We start from the raw sequence: 20,374 nt of genomic DNA on the forward strand, positions 1-20,374 counted from the left end.
GTGTGTGTGACGTCACTGTAGCCTTGCTGTGTGGGTGCCAGGTTCCATGTGCCTGAACAGCAAAGATTTTGTTTTACAAACACAAACTCTCACAGTGAGTGAGTTTTTGTTAAAACAATGCCCCTGACACAGTGGGAGTTTCCCCCCAGTGTATAGGGATCATTTCTGTGTTTTACTGTTCTAGGCTGCAAGCCTTTCTCCAGCAATCCCGGACAGGACAAAAGAATGTCAGAATGTCTGCCCTAAATAGATGTCTGTGGGGCGGTGAGTTGAAGGTTTCTGTCAGATGAGTCTATAGGGGCTCCATCATCAGAAATACTCTAAACAAAGTGGAGGAACCACTAATTTGGTTGACAGGGTATACACCCCCACGTTTTGGAGTAGCATCCTATCCAACAAACTCTAAATAAAACCCTTAGATCGTAAGTTTATGTACTTACTTCCATGTTTCACTCACAACTCTTCCCCTCTCTTTCCTTCCATAACAAACTACTTCCTTTCTTCTTCAAGCACTACCCCATACCACTCAGACTAGCAAAAACGTTCCAGTAATCCATCGCCCCTTCAGGTACTGAAGGTGTAAGTGGGACCAGTGGCACAGTGCATGTGAACTGGACAGGAAATTGGTGAATACAGGTACAGGAGGATATATAAAAGTTCAGAAAGGACCCAGAGAAAGAAAAGAAAGGAAAATATGCAGTGGAAACTGGAGGTAAAAGAAAGGCTGACCAAGGTCAGGCAGAAAATCTCGTTACGTAGAGAAAGGTCTGTACAAATTTTGGAACAGAGACACCATCCTAGTTTGTTGTTTACGAGCAGGGGAATTTAGGAAACAACGCACAAATTATTTGCCATGCCTACTTACTAATAGTAAAGTGGCATGAACACAAATGGCATGGAAAATTGTCATACTCAGAGTATCCTGGAGGACACACACACTCACCACCCCTTGCAATGCATTGAACCATACAGGTTTTCTAAATATGATTTAACGCTTCTGTTATGAAGTATCTTACCTCTGTGCAGCACGTTCTCTTCTTTGTATTCTTTTTAGAATGTGAGGCTGACGGCACTCGACGGTGGTCAGTTGCTGCAGGCTCGTCGAGGTGGTCAGATGCCAGGTTGTGCTCTGGATTAAATAGTACTTCATATCATCGTGGCGTTCTTGTGATCAATGTACAGCGCATCACAACAGCTTCAAAACCAAGGTTCTCTGGATTTAGGGCCTACACAGTGTGTAGGGCTTCTTCTGCTAAGGATCATATATGTTCCCGCAAGGAATCTGATAACCCAAAGGGTGGCAAAGGGATGGTGAACACTTGTGTGCAAGTAAAAATTTAAAAGCAGAGGCCACTTGTGCTTATTTATTAAGGAACCTATGTTTATTTATTGAACACTATATATAAAGTCTGGTTTACAATAGTAGAACTACCTGTTATCATAAAATCACTGCTTTTCACCAACATTCAAGAGCTAGAGCCTGTCTGGTTTTAATATACAGCCATTGCACTTCAAAAAAACATGCTTTCACAGTTTACAAGGTGCACATAATAATGAAAGCTTAGCTCCTTCGTTGACCTTGTCTCAGAAAAAAGGTCTCTCAAGTCCCCATCAATAGGCCTGGGGTTTGGTCACTAACCATCAGAGTCTGATTACTGTAAATGGAGGATTGAGATAGGCTTATTTCATTACCATACCTCCCTACAGGGAATTACTTACATGGAAATTAAGATTAATACATTATTTTAACACAAACAAACATAATTTGGCAATTTGAGAATTTGAGATTGTTATGTTAAAGGCACAAATTGGCCATGATCGTTGTTATGTGGCGAGACATTTGAGGTGCGTGTGCTGATGAATAGACAGTGTCCAACGGTGACCCTGTTTTGTTTCCTGGATATAAGGGCAGTAGAGCGTGTAATTTTCAATATTTACAACTGAACACTTGTACATGGACAATTGCAGTTTAATTCTCTTCCCTCACCCACCTGCTCTCGCCTCTCCCTCAAGTTACCTTCTTGCAACCTGAATTCAGGGTTTTTGTAAACGGTCTTAAATGATCGCATTTCATAATTTTCACAATGTCACTGTGCATTATTATATTTTAGTTCCAGTATAGGATTCTGCACCTAAAGAAAGTGTACGAATCTCATGTAAAGACAGCTGGAAATAAAATAAAAAGCCTGGACAATACACAAGCACAGTTGACAACAGTCAACAAGACTTTTGAAAACGCGTCTGGAATAAAATATGTCATTTGTAAGCTGCAAGTGTACAATCTCTTAGGCCCTCTTTACGAGTGACTGTAACTCTTGTTACCGCACATATCATAATTTTGCCTAAAAACCTCATCCCCAGGATATTTATCAGGGGCAAAATGCCTGATAAATGTTGGGACATACAGACTTTGTTGCAGTAAACACCAAACTCTGCATGTTATTCCCCAATTTAAACTCTTTTTAGGTGCTATTTATTGCACCAGATAAATAATGTACCGCGCAGTATTGTTTATTAGGTACAAAAAATATCACACCTAGCATCATGCCACTTGCAATGAGACCATGGTGCTATTATTTAAGACATAGCAAGGTGAGGCAATGACTGAAGACATGTAACTGGCAATCCATCTGTAGCTTTATCACTATCACATGTGCTTTGTCCTTAAAAAAAGTGTACCAACAGGAGATATATCATTGTTGAATATATTCCTTGATTTTTTCAAGCACATCTTTGGACAGTTGAAGCACTGCTTCCTCCTTGTCCGATGGAAAACTTTCATTGGGTATAGAGGGTGATGGATGGTAACGTGGGTACTGTGTTTTCCTATTATCCACCCCATACTTTTGTAATTGACTGACTTTTGAATGTATGGCATTGAGGCTACAACTGAAAGCAGACACTTTGGCTGCCAAATCGGTTACAGAGCAATCAAAATCACAGTGCCTTCCTAGCTTGTAATGAGCTGCAATTAAAGATTTCTCAACAGCTTGGTGGACCTTGTAGAACACCCATTCTGGACTACTTTGTCCCACATCATTGGCCGCCGCTCTCAGGTCACATTCTGCTTGCCGAAACCATCGTTTTGCTTCTTCTGGTCTTGGTGTCTCTTTGTGCTTACTGTTGTGTTGGCTGTGGTACTCCCAGAAGTCATAATCACAGTTGGACCTGTTTGAAAAATGTTCATGGTACCTACGATGCTGATTTGCTTCTCCGTCCCACTGGCCCCAGCAATGTGAAAAACCTCCAGAATGTTTGGACCAGTTGTTCGCGTTCCCCTGGTTATTGTACAGTTTTCCTGTCTCCATGTATTTGATCCTCTGCTGGATGTATTTGCAGATTTCTGTTGCAAGCTTCTCCTGCCCTATGCTCTTATCTGGATGATACTTCAGATAAAGTCTTCTAACAGCTTTCATTCTTTCATCATCAGACAGCTTCCAAACCTCACAAAGTCTATCATCAATCTCTTTTTTGATGTCTCCCAAAGACTTCTCAAACCATTTGTCTTGTGTATCCTTCTGTTCTTCGAGATTCTCCACCACAACCAGCTCTCTGCATATGTTTTTGTTTAAGACACTCCTTTTGAATTGATACAAATCAAAAATGGTTGCATCAATGATACGTTCGGGTCCAAGACTGATGCGGAACATCTGTACTTCAGTCTGTCCACTGATCTTTGATTCTAGCTGTTCCTGAATGACAGCGTAGAGGTAGACATCTCCTCCGGAAGGATCCATGTAGCCAACGTAGTCCCCTACTTTGAAGCTGTTGAGAATGCTCATGTCCAGGCAGTCATGCCATTCCCCTGGAATTGTCTCACCTGGAGGCGGGAACGAAAATGCATCATCACATGTCAGAGTCTTCATCCTTACACCATACTCTCTAAGAATGTGGCTTATTTCCTCTGGGTGTCTGCATTCTAGCATTTCCATAAGAACACGTATACATTTTGGCTGCAGTATATTCTTTAGAATCCCATTGATTTCTGTTGCCAGAGTACTTAATACTCTGACTCCATGTCTCCTATATCTTTCCTCTCTATGCTCGATATAAACTTCGCACAAATCATTGCTGCCTTTCACGATGATGACTTGTCTGTGCCTTTTAGTGCCATATAGGAGCTGAGCATTATAAATGAGAATTGCCTCAAGCTTACAACAGCAAATAATTTTTAGTCTACAAAACACAACACTACATTCCTTGGCAGCTTCCTCATCTGACACATCCCCATTACTTTGCCACCTTAGAAGGCAGGCTAGACCATCTTGAAATTGCTGGGAGCTCAAGAGCTCTTGTAAGTGGCCTTTAAACTGACAGTCATCACCTAATTTGCAGAGTTCCAATGACTGGTAATGAATGCTTTCATTAACAATTTGAGAAAACAATTTTGGACGCATGTTCTCGGGTAAATTATCGATAACTCTTTCCAGCTGATATAGGTCCTTGAATTCCCTACTTTCATTAAGAGATGCAAGGAATTTAAAAGTTGCATTCATTTTATTAAATGCATTCATGGAAATGTCTTTGTTCAGAAGAACCAATGTACCAGATTCATATAGTTTCCCATCTGTGGCTGGAAGGTACAGTGGTTTTAGGTCTTGAATAACTGTTGTTTTATCTTCACCAAGAAGTCTGAAGAATTCCTGAGAGGCCTTAAAGACCGTCCTTTTAAGATTGGGGTGCAGAGATTCTTTCTCTAAGCTCTCAGCATAGATTGCCGCAAGGGCCCTTGCATAGTGAAAAAGAGTGGCCTCACGTTGTACCCCAATTTTCTGGAAAAGCATGCTATAGCATGCCAACAGTGGAGGCAACTTGTAAACATATGGACGCAAGTCCAAAGGAGCATTTAAAGAAAAAACCACCTGGTTGGGTTCTGCCAGTGCATCGTCGTCCACTAGAATGCATGAGAGATCCTTTAATAATGCACTCTCAAAATCGAGGTCCTTTTGAAGAAATGTGTACATTGCTTGGAGGACCTGACTTCGGGTGCTTACCAGTTGTCTTGTGCAACATGGACTTTTGCAAATGTTTTTTAAATTTGCCAGCACCAGATGAGGTGGTGGTTCACATAGAACACCAAACCTTTGGAGTACCTCCATCTGGTTCTTTGACAGACCACTCCTTGTTGACAGTATTGCCACAGATGTCCACAGAAGGTCCATATCTTTCTCCTGCTGAATGACTAGTGAATTCTTAAGAGCAATTTGGTTTGTGTTCTGCGCATAAGGCAAATGAAGGATCTGTAGGTTTCTTTCGATCTCTAGTGGGAACAAGAACTTGATACAAGATGCTTTGTTTACAAAGTCGTCTTGCAGCTCTGCCTCTTTCAGTGAGAGCAAATGGTTAAACAGAACTTCAATCTTCGGGGTAAGCTCTAAAACAGAGGTGCCAACTTTAGCTTCTCTTTCAATTTGCATTGCAAACATTATAAAGTCTTCCTCTGATATCTCACATTTCATGCCAAGATCAATGAGTAAATTCTGTATCTCAAAGTACTGAAGCCCAAGATTCTCATGGAAGTCCTCAGGGATAAATTTCGAATTAAGTCCTAAAATTGAAAAACTGGAAAATCTTTTGTCATAGAAGTAAGAGCTTTCCCGAAGGTCTCCCTCAGAGTTGCGAATTAATTTGACTGGCCAAAAAGAGGCCACTATGGTATTTTTGTGTGTGGGATAAAACTGACAATCATAACGCATTATGCACACAAGCAACTGCAGCGTTTTCAGGAGCTCTACTTCATGGAGTTGCGGAATCTGAGGAATCACACATCTAATGAAAAATGTCAATTCATCTATGATCTCGATGTTGAGATGTTTGGATAAATCATTGTTCAATGAGGAATTATCTAGGAAAACTGTATTAGGGTCTAATTGGTAAAGTTCTTCAAATGCCTTCGATTTCTCTGTAAGTTTGGTTTGAAGGATATACTTTTTATTATAAGAATTTAGGCAAACTCTGACTTTTTGTGTTGTCTCAAACAAGGGCACTGATTGCAAGTTATACAGATAGTCCTCTCTGTTCCTTACTTCAGATATTCCATCAATGAAATATTTCAACAACCTGTCAATTTCCCAGCACCCTAGCGTGTTCCACTGCAGGTCAGTTCTGGCACACAGCTTCTGAATCACTAAGTAGCAGTTACCAGTCTGCAGCACTAGTGATTTCAAGCAATTCATTCGTATGTCCACTGGAATCATTGCAATGTTGAGTGTTGTAAATCCCAATTTTGAAAGGCATTTGTCTACATCACTAGTACTACCATATAGGACATTATTTAGGTGCCCAAGAGGCACAAGGAATTGCTCATGGTGCCCTGAACGAACATGGATCCCCCAGTTATGAATGTCATTATTTAAGAACACTGGTAGAATAGCCCAGTCAGTGAAAAGGCTGATCAATTCTTGAAACATTTTATCTTTCGCTTTTTTATCTTGAGTGTGGGGTTTGCATATTTTGCGGTCAAAGAGCTCCCATACTTTCTGAAGGAAATATTTTATGTCTTCAGGTAATTTTAGTAAATCCTTCTTCTGATTCCCTAAAATTTGGAAGCTGGTCCCCAAACGGTCTTTAATGTAATCAGCCGAAGCTTGGATGGTGAACTCTTTGAGGAAACCTGCGGTCTTAAGCACATCAGCATGCGCACTGGTAATATCTTTATAAGTTGCAAAATTGTGCTTCTGCTTTGGAAAAAGGTTATAATACCTGCTATGGTATTTGGGTTCATCCTTATTGAACTTTCTGAGGTTTCTATCCTCGGTCACTAAAAGAGGTACTCCGTTCAAGTAAGCAACATTTGTTTCCCCATTTACATTCAAGCAGAAGTTTAACAGTGAGCAACAGTTCTTTGTATTTCTTAGTAGTGTTTTACTCACAGGACATGGCAACTCCCATCTCTCTGGGAGCAGCTTCTGTAACTTCAGGAAGTTGCAAACTGTTACAGGACTTATGGCAAAAACTTCTACCTCTGCCCTTCTAAACTCTTCAAAGATTCTGCAAAGGCTGGCAAAGGGATTAACCAGTTTCATATTTATGGCTTGAAGTACCTCCACCATGTCCTCTGGTACATTATCAATAGTAAAGTATGGCTCTTCGGTTACTGTTCCTTGACCAACCGCTGCCCAAGCTACATGCACATATTTGCTGATATGAGTATGAACCCGTGTGGTCTCCATCTTAAATAGTGGAATAAGTGAAAACTGTCTTTCATGGACTGTGCAGTAAACATGCATGATCATGTTTTGCCAGAATGGAGCAATATCTTGAGACATAGTGGGGAAAAACCTCAAATATTTTGGGTCAAGGATGTTTTCACATCCTGTGAGATGCATAAATGTGAACGTTTCATCTGTGCTCTGTGTCAGAATGTCCCATATATGTTTCAGGATATCACAGTACAGGGGTGCAAGAAGATGTGATAGAAGCAGCGAGTTCCATTCTGTTTTGGAGCTTCCTCCATCCTCTTTGCAGATGTCCCTGCGGGCGGAATCCATAATGAAATTTCCATTGATATGGACAGGAAGGCCAGTCTTCACTGGCAGGGGCAGAGTACAGAAAGCTCTACCTGGTACATGATGGTTAATACATGCTGCCACAGCACCATGTGGCAATTGGGCCTGTCTCAAACTCTTGGAAATGTTTTGCATATCAGACTCTCTATCCTTGCCATACACTCCAATCTGCCTGGCTAAAATCCAGTTACTTGATGATGTGGAACTGCTGCATTTCACCTGCATTCTGTAAAATACCTGGTATGGCATGTCCTTCTCTAGAGGCACATCTGCCTCAGCATACATGCAAAGCTTTTCCTGGAAACTCTTTCGACTCTTTGCACATCGACTGCTGAGCTTTGCTTCAACAGAGATGATATTCTCCAGCTGGTGGCTTTCCTTTGAAATCCGAGAGAAAGTTATGGTTTTTAAGTTGTTCAGAAATAACATCAGGTTGTCTGCATCCCTCTCAAGGGCTTCCCATAGTTCTTTGACATCATCCCTAGAGGCAGTTTGGTCAGAGATCTGAGATTCGGACACAGTCTCAGCTGTTCTCAGTGGCAAGCGGAAGAGAGTCCCTTGCTGCAGGTTAAACTGTTTAGGAAGGAAAGTCGTGTACACATCTTTAAATGTATCCTTAAATTCTTGGTTGACAGCAAACATCCCACCAGGGGAATTATCATCAGATGTTGGCAGGAAGAGAAGGTTTGGGTCAAAGACACACAACATGCTGTCTCCAGTGACAAAAGATGGACAGTCCGTGAAGTGGTAAACAGCATTAAACCCAAGTCCATATTTCCCTGTTTTGTCCAGTTTGTCTCCTTTGCTACCTTTGCCTAGCTGTTGTATCCCATCAATATCTTCATTGGTAAACAGTTTGTTGTTATAGATGCAGAGGGCTGGCCCTTGTAAAGGCTGCCACGTTTTCCCAAATACGCGTTTTGCTGGGTGTGTCCGACTGTCCCACACAAAATGGAGCTCTGTGGCACCAGAGTCATCAGCATTCTGGATCAGCTCTTTCAGGATATCTTCTTTGGAGGAGTACTCGCTGATAATGTTTTTGATACGACTTGTAAGATCTTCTTTGGCCCCAAAGTTTGACACCCAGTGTGATAGCTCACACATTTTCAGGTTCTGAAGTGTTTTGTGAATCTTGGTTGGTACCCTGAATCTCAAAGCCACAGGACGGGGGATCATTTTATGGCAGAAGAGTGTGTTTTTATCACAAGGGAGCCATGGTGTGTCATTGAAATGGAGCTTGTCTGCAGGACGCAACACACAGTGTTGATCTGGGAGGAAGATACCTTGAGCCTCATATCGGCTTACAGCATCTTCATCAGCTGTTTCCAGTGAGGCAGTATTCAGAACAGTCACAGCTAATTTCAAATTTCTTTTTGATAATTTCTTATCATTATATGTTTTAGCCATGCTCTGAAGGACAGCCATGTAATCACTGTGGCCGAATGAGTCAGGAATGCCCACACAGTCCCATAATTTATCAAACAGTTGGTACTCCTTAGGCAGCTGATACAGGTAAGGCGCTGCATCGAATATTATGTTGCGTGCAACAGAATTTAAAGGGACACACTCATGACCAATGAGAACAAAGGGAAACGTTTGAGCTCTGCTTCTAATCTCCATCACAGTGTTCGGCTTTATCGCTGTGTTCAAGTAGGTATAGCACTTTCTGAATATATGGGTAAGTTCTTGCTTTGTCAGTAGTTTAGTTTTCTTATGAGCTTTTTCTAGCTGCAACATCACTGTCTGAAATGATGGACAATGGTCCAGACCCAAAAACCCCATGATATCTGAAGTGAAGCTAAACTCCTGTGCTATATGCTCTTTGCTTAGAACAGATTCGCTCATATTTACCAGATGAAGGAATTTGTAATGATAGATCTCAATAGGGTTCTTAAGCACAATGTCATTTTCTTGCTCACTGCTACCGTAAGGAAGACCAGAAGGGAGAAATGAGATTTTCCTGAACATTGCCTGCTCTGTGTTGGTAAAGGGTAGTTCTATATGGTCTCTCAGAAGCTCCAGAACACGGTTAATGCGCGTACATGCCTTTTGTCTGTCTATCTTCCACAATGCTGTGATAGTCAGAGCTCGCTCAGCCAGTTGCTTAATAGGCATAGTATCTTTTAACATCCCAAGACGTTCCAAGCGAGACAGTCGGTCAGAGTTCAGATACGTTTCTGGTGTTCCTTGAGGAAAGCGTCTGTCTTGCTTCTCAAACAGGGGTGCCACTTTACCATGTGGGTGCACTAAATTTGCAATGAGTTGTAAGGCTCCAGATGGGGTTGATGGTATACACGGTACAGACTTTAGCAGCTGGTCCACCTCCTTGTTGTTCATATCAATGGCATGTATCACAAGTGTATCCCTAGTTTCTGCTGCTAAGCAATTCAGGTTATTGAATACAATTTCCTGAAAAAATCTTTCCCAATTGTAAGTATTTGCAAACAGGGCATTACTACAACCACTTGCGTGGAAACCATCTTTCACCCATTGTGGAAGATGGATAGCGACAAATGCCCCTGGGAGCTTTTCAGAAAACACCTGTGATGCCACCTCTCCAACATGCTGATTTTCCACAATATCAGGGCTTAGGAAGCATGCATGTTTAATTGAGCACCACATATGCCCATTACTGAACACTGAAAGAACCTCATTATCTATGCCATAGACCACTGCTCTGTAGAAAGCTTTTAGAGCCTCTATAAATACAGATTTGGTTCTTCCGATGTCAGGCCAAAACGTGTGGTAGGAGTAGCCTTCTAAGTCACCGTTTTCGCACATTATTTGTAGATAAGCTAGAGCTCTTGCCCATGCAACCAGAACAGCATCACAAAGCAAAGATTTGTTCCAATCACCCTTTCTAGTTGCCTCCCAGAGACTTTTTCTATTGGACGTGACTGAGAAAGATCCATTAAGGTGAAATGGAAAGCCAGAAAAAATGGGTAAAGGCAGAAAACAGAAGACTTGTCCATCAAAGTCTTCCAGATCTGGTTTCCATTTCCCAGTGCTCAGATTTTTTATAAGTGGCAAGGCAAGCCCAGCAGCCGGAAGTGAAAACCTAGTTTTTTTATCGATATTCCCTTGGAATATTTGAAATGATTCACCAATTCCAAAGCTGGAGTGCAGCAGATAATAATTTTCATCATTTGCTGCATCTTGTATACCTGTTACCTTGATGATTGTAGACCCGCTGACATCTACAACGTTGCTTCCTGACAGAGTTGCTGAGACAACCTCTTGTTTCTTCTGCAGCAGAAAATCCCCAGATATGCCAAACATCTGAACCTCCTCTCTGCAGAGTTTCAGCTGCAATTCCTGTTTATCGGGTGAGGACATATCCGGAGGAAGAAACCCGAGAGTTACCTCCTGCACTCCTTTCAAGAAAATGATGAGATTTTGGGAAGACTCTTGAAAGTTATTTACAAGTACCTTAATCGCTTGTTCATTGAAGCTTTGTTCACAAATCTTTGACCTTTTTGCATCTTCCATTGTTCTGAAAGGCAAACGAATAAGAGTTCCATTGTAGTCGAGTGCTCCCTTCAGATCACAACCAAAAACATTTTCATATGGGTGAAACTGATCAGCAAATATTTGAAGTACTTGAGGGTGCTTCTGGAGGTTTAGTTTGATACCAGGATTCGCTTCACTTTGAATGTGTTTCTTGAGATGATTTGCATTGGGGTCAAACATAAGTATACTACTACCACTGAGTATAGATGGTACATCGGTTACACGATACACTGTATTGAATCCAAGACCAAATTTTCCAATTTTCTCAATTTGGAGCTCTTTAGTAGCTGCTCCAACCCGTGTGATATTACGGAAGTCTTCATCACTGAATTTGCTATTATTGTAGGACCACAATGCAGGCCCATGACAGGAGGCCATTTCTGGGTCTATGAGACTGTTTCTAAATGAAAGGTTTTGTCTCATATCCACAAAGAAGTTACAGATTGTGGCACCTGCATCATCAGCGTTCTGTATCAACTCCTTGAAGAGATCAATCTCTTCACTGTATTCTCTGAGGATGTTCTTTATTCGGAGTGTAATGGGTTCTGATGGCCCCCAAGGTTCAAAATACTCAGGCTTTAGTATCTTGGTGCTGAGTAATGGGACTTTAAGAAAAGTGGCTGTGGTCCACGTGATATCTTCATGAACAATGTTATAGTCCAGATCATGCCCGAGGTCATTCAAGCACTCTTTTGACATATCACAGAACAAGACAGTGGACAAGGGCTTTAAGGTAAAAACACCTGTCCCTGACTGCACTGGAATAGGAAGATCATCTGTACTGTGAAGGCCTCTTCTCTTCATCCAGTCCAAAGCAGATATAGAAAACTTTAATTCAACATTGGTGCCACAACCTGAACTCCTGTTGTGTATATCCTTCATGACTTTCTGAAGCATACTAGCGATCTCGCCGTCTGCCGTGGTCTCACGAACCCCACACTGCTGGAAGAATCTTTTGTAGATCAGGAATTCATGGGGCACTTTCTTGATCTGGGAGCTCAGATCTAAGTCTTCTGGATAGGACATAAGGATATCAGATGGGGCAGAAAATCCCTCACCATTCCAGATTTTCATACCGTTTATCATGCAGCAGAACTGGCCTAGATTGTCTTGCACATGCTTGTAAATATTGTGCAGTTTCATGACCAATGAGCCAAAATCTTCTTTCAGGTACCTAAGGCTAAGAGCTTTGAGGTTTTCTACAACTTTCTCAGGAGGTGGTGAGTCATTAAGACCAAGACTGTTACTTGCTTGTTCATTGAACTCATCAGTGATGGGCATTGAGAACTCCACAAGAGAAGAGTGCTTCTTATTTCTCATGTCTATGGGTTTGCAAAATATAGTCCGAGAATTTGAAACAATGCATGGCACCCATGCCAAACTACGTAAGGATTGCCTGTTCTTACTATCAAAGCTAAATAATAGCTGGGTATCATTGCAGACTTTGACCAGTGCTCTCGCTTTTCTCTCTAGAACCTGGAGTTGTTTAATTCCTTGGTTTTTGCTCACATCATCTGCAATCTGTAAAACATCTCCTACTGAGATATGCTCAATGGCATTCTTCAGCCCAAGAGCTCTCAGAGACTTCAATATTTGTGGTTCCTGAAAACAATTTCGTGGAAACATCTGAGGCTCAAACATTTCCTGAAATATTTTCATTTGGGGGTCAAAAAGAGAAGACGGTCTCACCATCTGTCTATTACAAGGTATGAAGGGCAGACTTTCACAATTTTTTTTTAGTTCATTATTCTGGCTAAATAGTACATCACCATTTCTCAGAATCCACAGCATGATACTTTCTGCTTTGTTTTGCTGATGGAGATACTTCCGATTTTTGATTGCCAAGACTGACAAAGCTGCCACATCGGCCGCACTGAGGAAAGGGACTTTCATCTGCATTAACAGCCTTCGATCTTGTTCATCTCTGCTGTCAAGTAGCGTCTCTGGCAACACCAGATCCCTGGGAATAGCTGGCACACTGCATTTATCTACAGCTCGGACATTAACAGCTGCAACCAGCTCTAACCCTGGGGATTGGAGGGAATTGAACTTGCAAAAGATTGGCAACTGAGACAAAACCTTGCACTCATCTGTGCTGAAAAACGTGGCATGGGAGAGCAAGTGACTAAGCAGCTTTTTTTCTTCTGATGACATTGCTGTCAACTTCCTTATGACCATGTCCACACCTAGATTTGAAAAGGTCTTTAGGATATTGTTTGATGTTGGTGGAAGAATATAGTTTGAAAGATCTTTATGCCACACATGTGAGTCCCACTGGTGTATCACTGTGCAGCCAAGAGTCTCCAATATTCTAATACTATTTTCTGCCAGGCGATGCCCATCTTTGTTTTGGAAGAGTATAGAGGTTTTCTGTCTCAGCCGTGCCAGCTGAAGCTGTTGTACATCATTATCCACTACGCATAAAGGCACCAAAGGATAGCCCTCAAAGGGGGATAAGGCATCAATGTCCTGCTGAAGGAAGTTCCAAAACACACATAACCATTCTCTAGGGGGCTCAAGGCAACTTCTCTGGTGCCAAATCACCTGCTCCGCGGAACTCAGCCAGCTTCTGGGTAAGGCATTTAGTAGGTTCTTCATGATCACTCCTTTATCCAAGCATTGAAGATTTGTGAATATTTCTACAGAAAGAAAAACAAAATACATTGTGATTACTGATGGAGCTTTCTCTGGAATTAAAAGTAACATCAATAAAATCCTGAATCTTAGTTAAATGTATAACAAAAATTAAAACAACTTGAATGTTAGTTAAAATTTGTAAAACTTAAATTTTGCTGCGAGAATTGGATACCATTCATAATTTTTCACTTAATGAAATTATGAGCTTAGAAACTTTCTGGGTGTCTCCCGATATGCAACAGTGCGAAAACAGGAAAATGTATTGTGCACCTCCTTTATGCCAGTACTGACTTAGTGAAAGGCTGACACAGTGGAAGGCTAATGCAGACAGGGGATAGAAATATCCAGTTTGCATTGGAAACCACATGCTCCACACTTCATGAAATGTATGTAGTTTAGGAAATACACAACATCTTCACAATCTGCTCGAGAAAGAGGAATGGAGTAAAAAGGACTTTGTGCACTAGCTACTGCAGCATTTGATTTAGTGAAGAGCTGAAGCAGAGGAAGTCCACTGCAGACAGGTGAGAAATGTCTTCTACCAATATTGCAGACCCCATACTCCAGAGCTCATGAAATGCATGTCCAGTGTAGTATATATTTACATATCCAACTCTAACTTTTAAAGGCCTGTGCATGTCAATGTGCTCCCATGGTTTGCCTAGTGCAGGACTGCGGAACAGGCTAGGACAAAATGTTTTGTTGTGTGATCTCCCAGTAAACAAGCATTTGCAATGCAATAGGTCTCGCAATTTCAAGATTTTGAACTATTGGCATTGTAAATGATGATGCCTTTTATTTATGTGTTTTTCAAAGCAACACCAATATTAAAGGCATTGACACTAGGTTATAAAGAATCCCTGGATAATCTTCAGCTTTGCTCTCATTTGCTGTTTTGTAAAAGCTATGCAGTCAAGGAGTCCTGGGACAGTATTTCATCACAACCAGTACCTCTGGCATTTATTTCCACACATTGAACAATATCTACCCATAATTACCACATCTACCATGAGAGCGTCATATCTAAAGAAGCCAGAGGCATGTTAAAATCTTGTCAGATATTTATAAAAATGTTGTCATCGTTTTTTTCGCGAAAGGAGTTAATAACGTGTGCTTTTTCCTATCCTGCAGAAGGAGAGGCAATCATTTTCTCGATTTCACTACTCTTAACAGGTACACAATTATACATTTTATGTTTAAATTAACGACATCAACTGATAGCCAACTTTTCTTCTATACTTTCCTTTTTTTTGTACTACTTTGAATTTGTTATTAGTTTCTGCTTCCCAACCCTGCTCAATCTGTAATGGGGAACGACACAAAAGGGTTCAAAGTTAACATTGAGAACCATGTGGCTTCATTCCCACCTATCCTTTTGTTTAACGCTGCCTTATATGTTGACATAACCCCTCTCTTCTCCGATTTTAGATTTACAATCTCCTTGGGGCCTGCGCCTGATTTTCTGTGCAGTTCGTGTTTATTTATTTCTATGTTCTTGGCCAGAATTAATCTCCCTTTACGCATAAGTATCCGGGAAATAGTCAAAAGCTAACACACACTGTGCCCTCCACAAAGACCTTAAGTTAATGAGTCATTCGTTTCCCCATATCAGAGACGTTTTAAGGAATGGGCAAAGTGGGCTCTGGACCAGGGCCCCGGGCTTTCTGGGGGCCCCTGATAGAGCCAGCTCTGTTCTGCAGAATGTTTTTTCCCTGATGACCTTTAATAGTTCTTAAATAGATTGCTTTAAACATCTCTTTCCTTTATTTTATTTTTAGTGTAAGTGATGTTCCCTCTCTGCCAGGGTTTTCAAGGAGGTGGAACCGACATGAAAAGCCTGGCGGAGAGGAAACAAAGGGGGTCTTGCAGGTGCCCCGATGTGTGCATGCACACCAGTTCCTGCACGGCATGGACTTTGGAGTCCATGCCATGCAGGAACATTGTTGTGCGGTCCCATTGCACCGCCACCTCTGAAAGAGGCACCGCCGTTTGACTGCCATGCCGCCTGCCTGCCAGACTACTTTAAAGTCCATAATCTGGCAGGCGACGATGAGTTTCGGTGGTGCGGGGGCCTGAAGAACCGGGCTTTAAAGCCTGGCGGCGCAGGGTACGCCTGAAATCTTCTTACTGCTCCTTCCAAATTACAGAGACACGGAACACTCTGCTTGGCATAGGAACTTGTTTATTAGCTGCAGCTAGGTACAGTTGTCCTAGAAGTACATCAGTGGTAGGTTCTCAGGAGACTGCCACTTCAATCCGTGGCTCACAGTCTTTTGTAGCGCTGGAATCCCCTAAAGCAACAACCCCTTCAATGTGCAATAAAAATACAAATCATCCACAAGAAAACATTCTTTGTACAAGATACAGGATAATGGGTAATAGAAATTCCTTCCCTAAGGTCGTGTTCTCTACCCGACCCTATAGGTCAGGTGGCATAGCCATTCCTTGGTTAAATTAATTTACGACAGGACGTGTTTGCGTGTTGAAGATGGTGATGTGTAAAACAACTAGAGAGGCCGAGAACGGTCACCAAGGGTCAATAGATGGTTATCTCGGGGATTAGTTGCTTCGAGCCGGGTCTCAGAATGGACTTAGCTCGGGGAAACAGGAAAGGTCGTGTAATGTGTGCAACAGTAAAGAATGTGAAAGAAACACTATGAAGGTTGAAGGGGCCTGAGTGAGGGCAACAGCGTAATGGTGTTACAAGCAAAGATGGGGCCGTATTTGAATTTCCTCAGACCCTCCTTTTGCCATTACTCAGGCAAAGAAACCAGAGGCTGTTGTTAATCTGAATCGACTTCGATAGCCATGAAATCTACAAGCTGTTGTTGCAGCATTATATTTGTGTTCGCTGCTTTCTGTGATACCGGATTTGGAACACACAGGGTGGCGCAGAGCCCGCATATAGCTGGACCACATTGTAGGCAAAGGCAACATGAGAAGAGAATAGCCAAAGTCGCTCCGACAAAAGTAAGAATCTTCCATCCCCATGTAGACAGTAGTCCCCCAAACCATCCCATCAGAGACCGATTCCCTTCATCCTGGTGAACGGACTCAGCGATCTTATGGAGCTTAGAGATGGCTTGGTATACTGTAGGGGCGTTGTCTGGAATAAAAATGCAGCAGCTAGATCCGATCAATCTGCATACGCCCCCACGGTCAGCAAGGATGATATCTAATACCATCCTGTTCTGAAGCGTGACAAGGCGGTCAGCAGCGATGTTACTCAAAGCTCCAGCTGTGTCATTGACAGTGGCTTCTACTACTCGAATTAGTTGTCTTATGTCTCTACAGTTGGCTATTGAGCCCCAGAATGGAAGGAGTCCTTTCAAGACATCCTGACTTCTTGTCCTGACGTATCCTGGTCAGACGTCACCCTTCTTTTCTGTAAATGATGCTTGGCAGCTGCTATATAGGTAGGGGGCAACAACCAAGCGATATAACAAGTGCCTCTCCAATTACCTGGTAGGGAAGTGTAAGCCTTATTTCCACACACGAAGTATGTATTACGTGAGGGAACCATGCGAGGCCAGTCTGTCCCATTCAAGGTCACAATATGTTGGCATTTGCTTGTACCTTTATATTCTGACCCTCCTTTCCTAATACAGAATGGTGCTTGTCCAGGTACTAATAGAAAAGTTTGTCCTTTTCGAGAGGTTCTATTAGAGGGCAGAAAATACAAATCCATAGATTTGGTTTGGCGATCAGCATATTCTGACTTCTCACTATCCGTCCCATATATCCTTTTTCTGTCCCGCCAACATAAATGGTATAGATGTACTCCCAAGCTCCTTACTTCCCGAGTATCCCCATCTCCAGAAAATACCCAACTGGCGCTCAATTCCCACCATGCACTACAAGAGCCATTAAATGAAAAAGGAAGGGTAATGTATGGCATTCCAGTATTCACCGAACTTGGCAGAAGACCACAAACCCAACAGTTTGTTGCGTTAGTAGCCAATTGATGTTGGTGTAGGATAGACACAAATGTGTTGCTACGGAATTCACTCCTTCTCGACTCAACATGAGGGGATAGAGTGACATGTGTATGCATTTCAACCGTAACTTTGGGAGTAGGCTGTGTAAAAATTATGTGAAGTCCCCATCCTATACAAGACAATATAATACATATCAAAATCAATATTATTAAAGCCACTATAAAACGATTATGCAATAATTTACAATGCTTTGTGCTCATTGTTTGCATTTTGTTCATTCCCTTGTTAACAGTTATTTCCAACTCTAAATATTGCCCGTGACGGGAGGTTGCTTCACTCAGCTGTGATTGTCTGTAGTTCTTTATACTTTCCTACAAGTCCCACAGGCCTAGAGCCACATCTTGGGTCACAATTCTGAGACTTACGATCACGGCCCTGCAATCATGTGGAAATCGGGATAAAAACAAAGTCAATGAAGCACTATTGAGGTATTTTGTTCAGTCTGGGCCTCAAATCGTACCTCCGGGAACCAGGTACAGTTTGTTCTTGGAAAAGGAGATGTGGTTTAGTAGTGTCCAATTTCACTGCCGGTGGTATAGCTGTCTGGAGGACCTCGTCGTCGTCTTGTCCTGCTCCAGCAAAGTCTAGGCGCGCATCGCTAAATAGTCCAAATCTTGGTACTCTTCCGGTTTCAGAGTCGCTAATTCGTTTATGAACCCATTGATCATAAGGCAATGGTAGGGGCACTTTCTTGCAATGTACCCCATGTACCCAGTTCTTTTTGCCGATCACCTTTACTGCAGTACGCGTCGTCAGTAGTACCTGACGAGGTTCTCTCCAGCGAGGTTCCAAGTTCTTTGACCTCTGGAAGTTTTTGACACAGACCCAGTCTCCCGGCCGTATGGTGTGACCAGGATCCGTTGAAGCCTGGGGCAAAGTATCTTGTACCTGTTGGTGAAGGACACGTAACTTAGTGGTTAGATCATGTAAATAGTCAATCAACAATGGATGCTCTATCTCTGAGTATTTCTTTGGCCTTGGGACTCCCCAAACATTTGCAGGGCGTCCAAAGACAACCTCATAAGGACTAAGCCCCATACGGGAATGGGTGGTTGTTCTGGTGGATAAGAGAGCCAAGGGCAAGGCATCAGGCCAGGCAAGACCCGTGCTGGCTTGTATTTTCGCCAGTTTAAGCTTAAGGGTGCCATTATAGCATTCCACCAAACCTGCTGACTGAGGATGGTTTGCTGCGTGGAACTTCTGTCTAATGCCAAGGCCGGTACATACTTTCTGCATGATCTGACCCACAAATTCACTCCCGTTGTCACTCCAAAAAATTCTGGGTAACCCAAATCTCGGCAAAAACTCCTTCAAAAGGACTTTTGCCGTGGATAGAGCAGTATTATCTTTCAGGGGATAGGCTTCTATCCATCGGGAGAAGGCACATACCACCACAAGAACGTACTTCAGATTGTTACATCGTTCCATGTGGATGTAATCTATTTGTAAAACCTCAAAATGGTAAGTTGGGGAAGCAAAGTGTCCTGCTGGTGTTGGTGTTCCCTTCCCCGGGTTATGCATCAAGCATATAATACAATGCTTAACCAGATTGTCTGCACATTTAGGGAACCCCACATTCTTCCATACCGGAGCCAGAAGCTTGCATATACCTTTAGCGCTAATATGGGCTGGACCATGTGCCATGGTAACTACTGGGAGTACGTAAGCATCTGGTAACAACCAGCGTTGATGTTCTGACAAGTCTGTCCAGCACCCTGTCACATCCAATCTTCCTATACTTTCTTTCCACGTACTCAATTCTTTCTCTGTGGCTTCTGCCTGGATCATTTTCACACTGTCCCCAGTATTCTCACACATCCCTGCTTGTGCAACCCATCTAGCAGAGCCCGCAACATACATGCGGCTTGTAGTGTCTCTAGCTGTCTCTTTCGCTATGTGGTCTGCGAAGGCATTTCCTTGACCTACATCATCAGTGATCTTCTTATGTGCACTACACTTCACAATCGCTATCTGAGTGGGCAAGGTGAGTGATTCAAGGAGGTCATTTACCAATTGGCCATGCTGTATCTTAGTGCCATGGGATGTGAGAAACCCTCTTTCCTTCCACAGGCGGCCCAAACTATGGGCCACTCCAAACGCATACTGACTATCAGTATACACATTCACCCTTTTTCCTTCAGCTAACACACAAGCTCTAGTCAGTGCTATCAATTCAGCTGCCTGGGCTGAGTTATGTATAATACGCACTGTTTCTACAACAGTGTATAAGGTAGTGACTGCATAGGTTGAGGTCGTTTCACCATTGGGAAGCTTAAAACAAGAACCGTCCACCCATAGGATCCCATCCGGGAGTGGAGTATCCTTTAAATCAATTCTGCCTCTTGTCTCATCCTCCGTGCGGAGGAAACAATCATGCTGCCCCTGAGTACCATTTTCTACTGGAATTGGCAGCAATGTTGCCGGGTTCAGGACATTACATCGCTTAATGTGTATGTGGCTAGCCAAGAGCGTCAATTCGTACCCCGAAAGGCGGGCACTCGTGAGGTGTTGAGTCTTTGTTCTATTTAGGAGGGTGTCTACTGCATGCGGCACCATGACAATGAGGGTATTATCTAATACCAATCCAGCAGACTGACGATTGGAAACTGCCGCTGCTGCTGTAGCCCTCAAACAGCTAGGTAATGCCTTGGCCACTGGATCTAATGTGGCCGAAAAAATAGGCACAGGGACGTTGCTTGTCCCCGAATCGTTGCGTTAAAA

General features: G+C 42.5%; 1 protein-coding gene across 2 annotated transcripts in view; it reads right to left on the reverse strand.

Moving 5' to 3' along the window:
- Positions 1-1,349: 1,349 nt before the first annotated feature.
- LOC146809713 (sacsin-like) overlaps positions 1,350-20,374 on the reverse strand; it is a 287,617-nt gene continuing 268,592 nt past the window's right edge. For both annotated transcript variants that reach the window (XM_085616552.1, XM_085616553.1), the window contains one exon: positions 1,350-13,657. In XM_085616552.1, coding sequence (XP_085472678.1) covers positions 2,694-13,657 — 10,964 coding nt within the window. In that variant the 3' untranslated portion in view covers positions 1,350-2,693. The remainder of the gene's footprint in view (positions 13,658-20,374) is intronic.

Source organism: Triturus cristatus, chromosome 7 (genome assembly GCF_964204655.1).
Source record: "Triturus cristatus chromosome 7, aTriCri1.1, whole genome shotgun sequence".
NCBI classification, from domain to species: domain Eukaryota; kingdom Metazoa; phylum Chordata; class Amphibia; order Caudata; family Salamandridae; genus Triturus; species Triturus cristatus.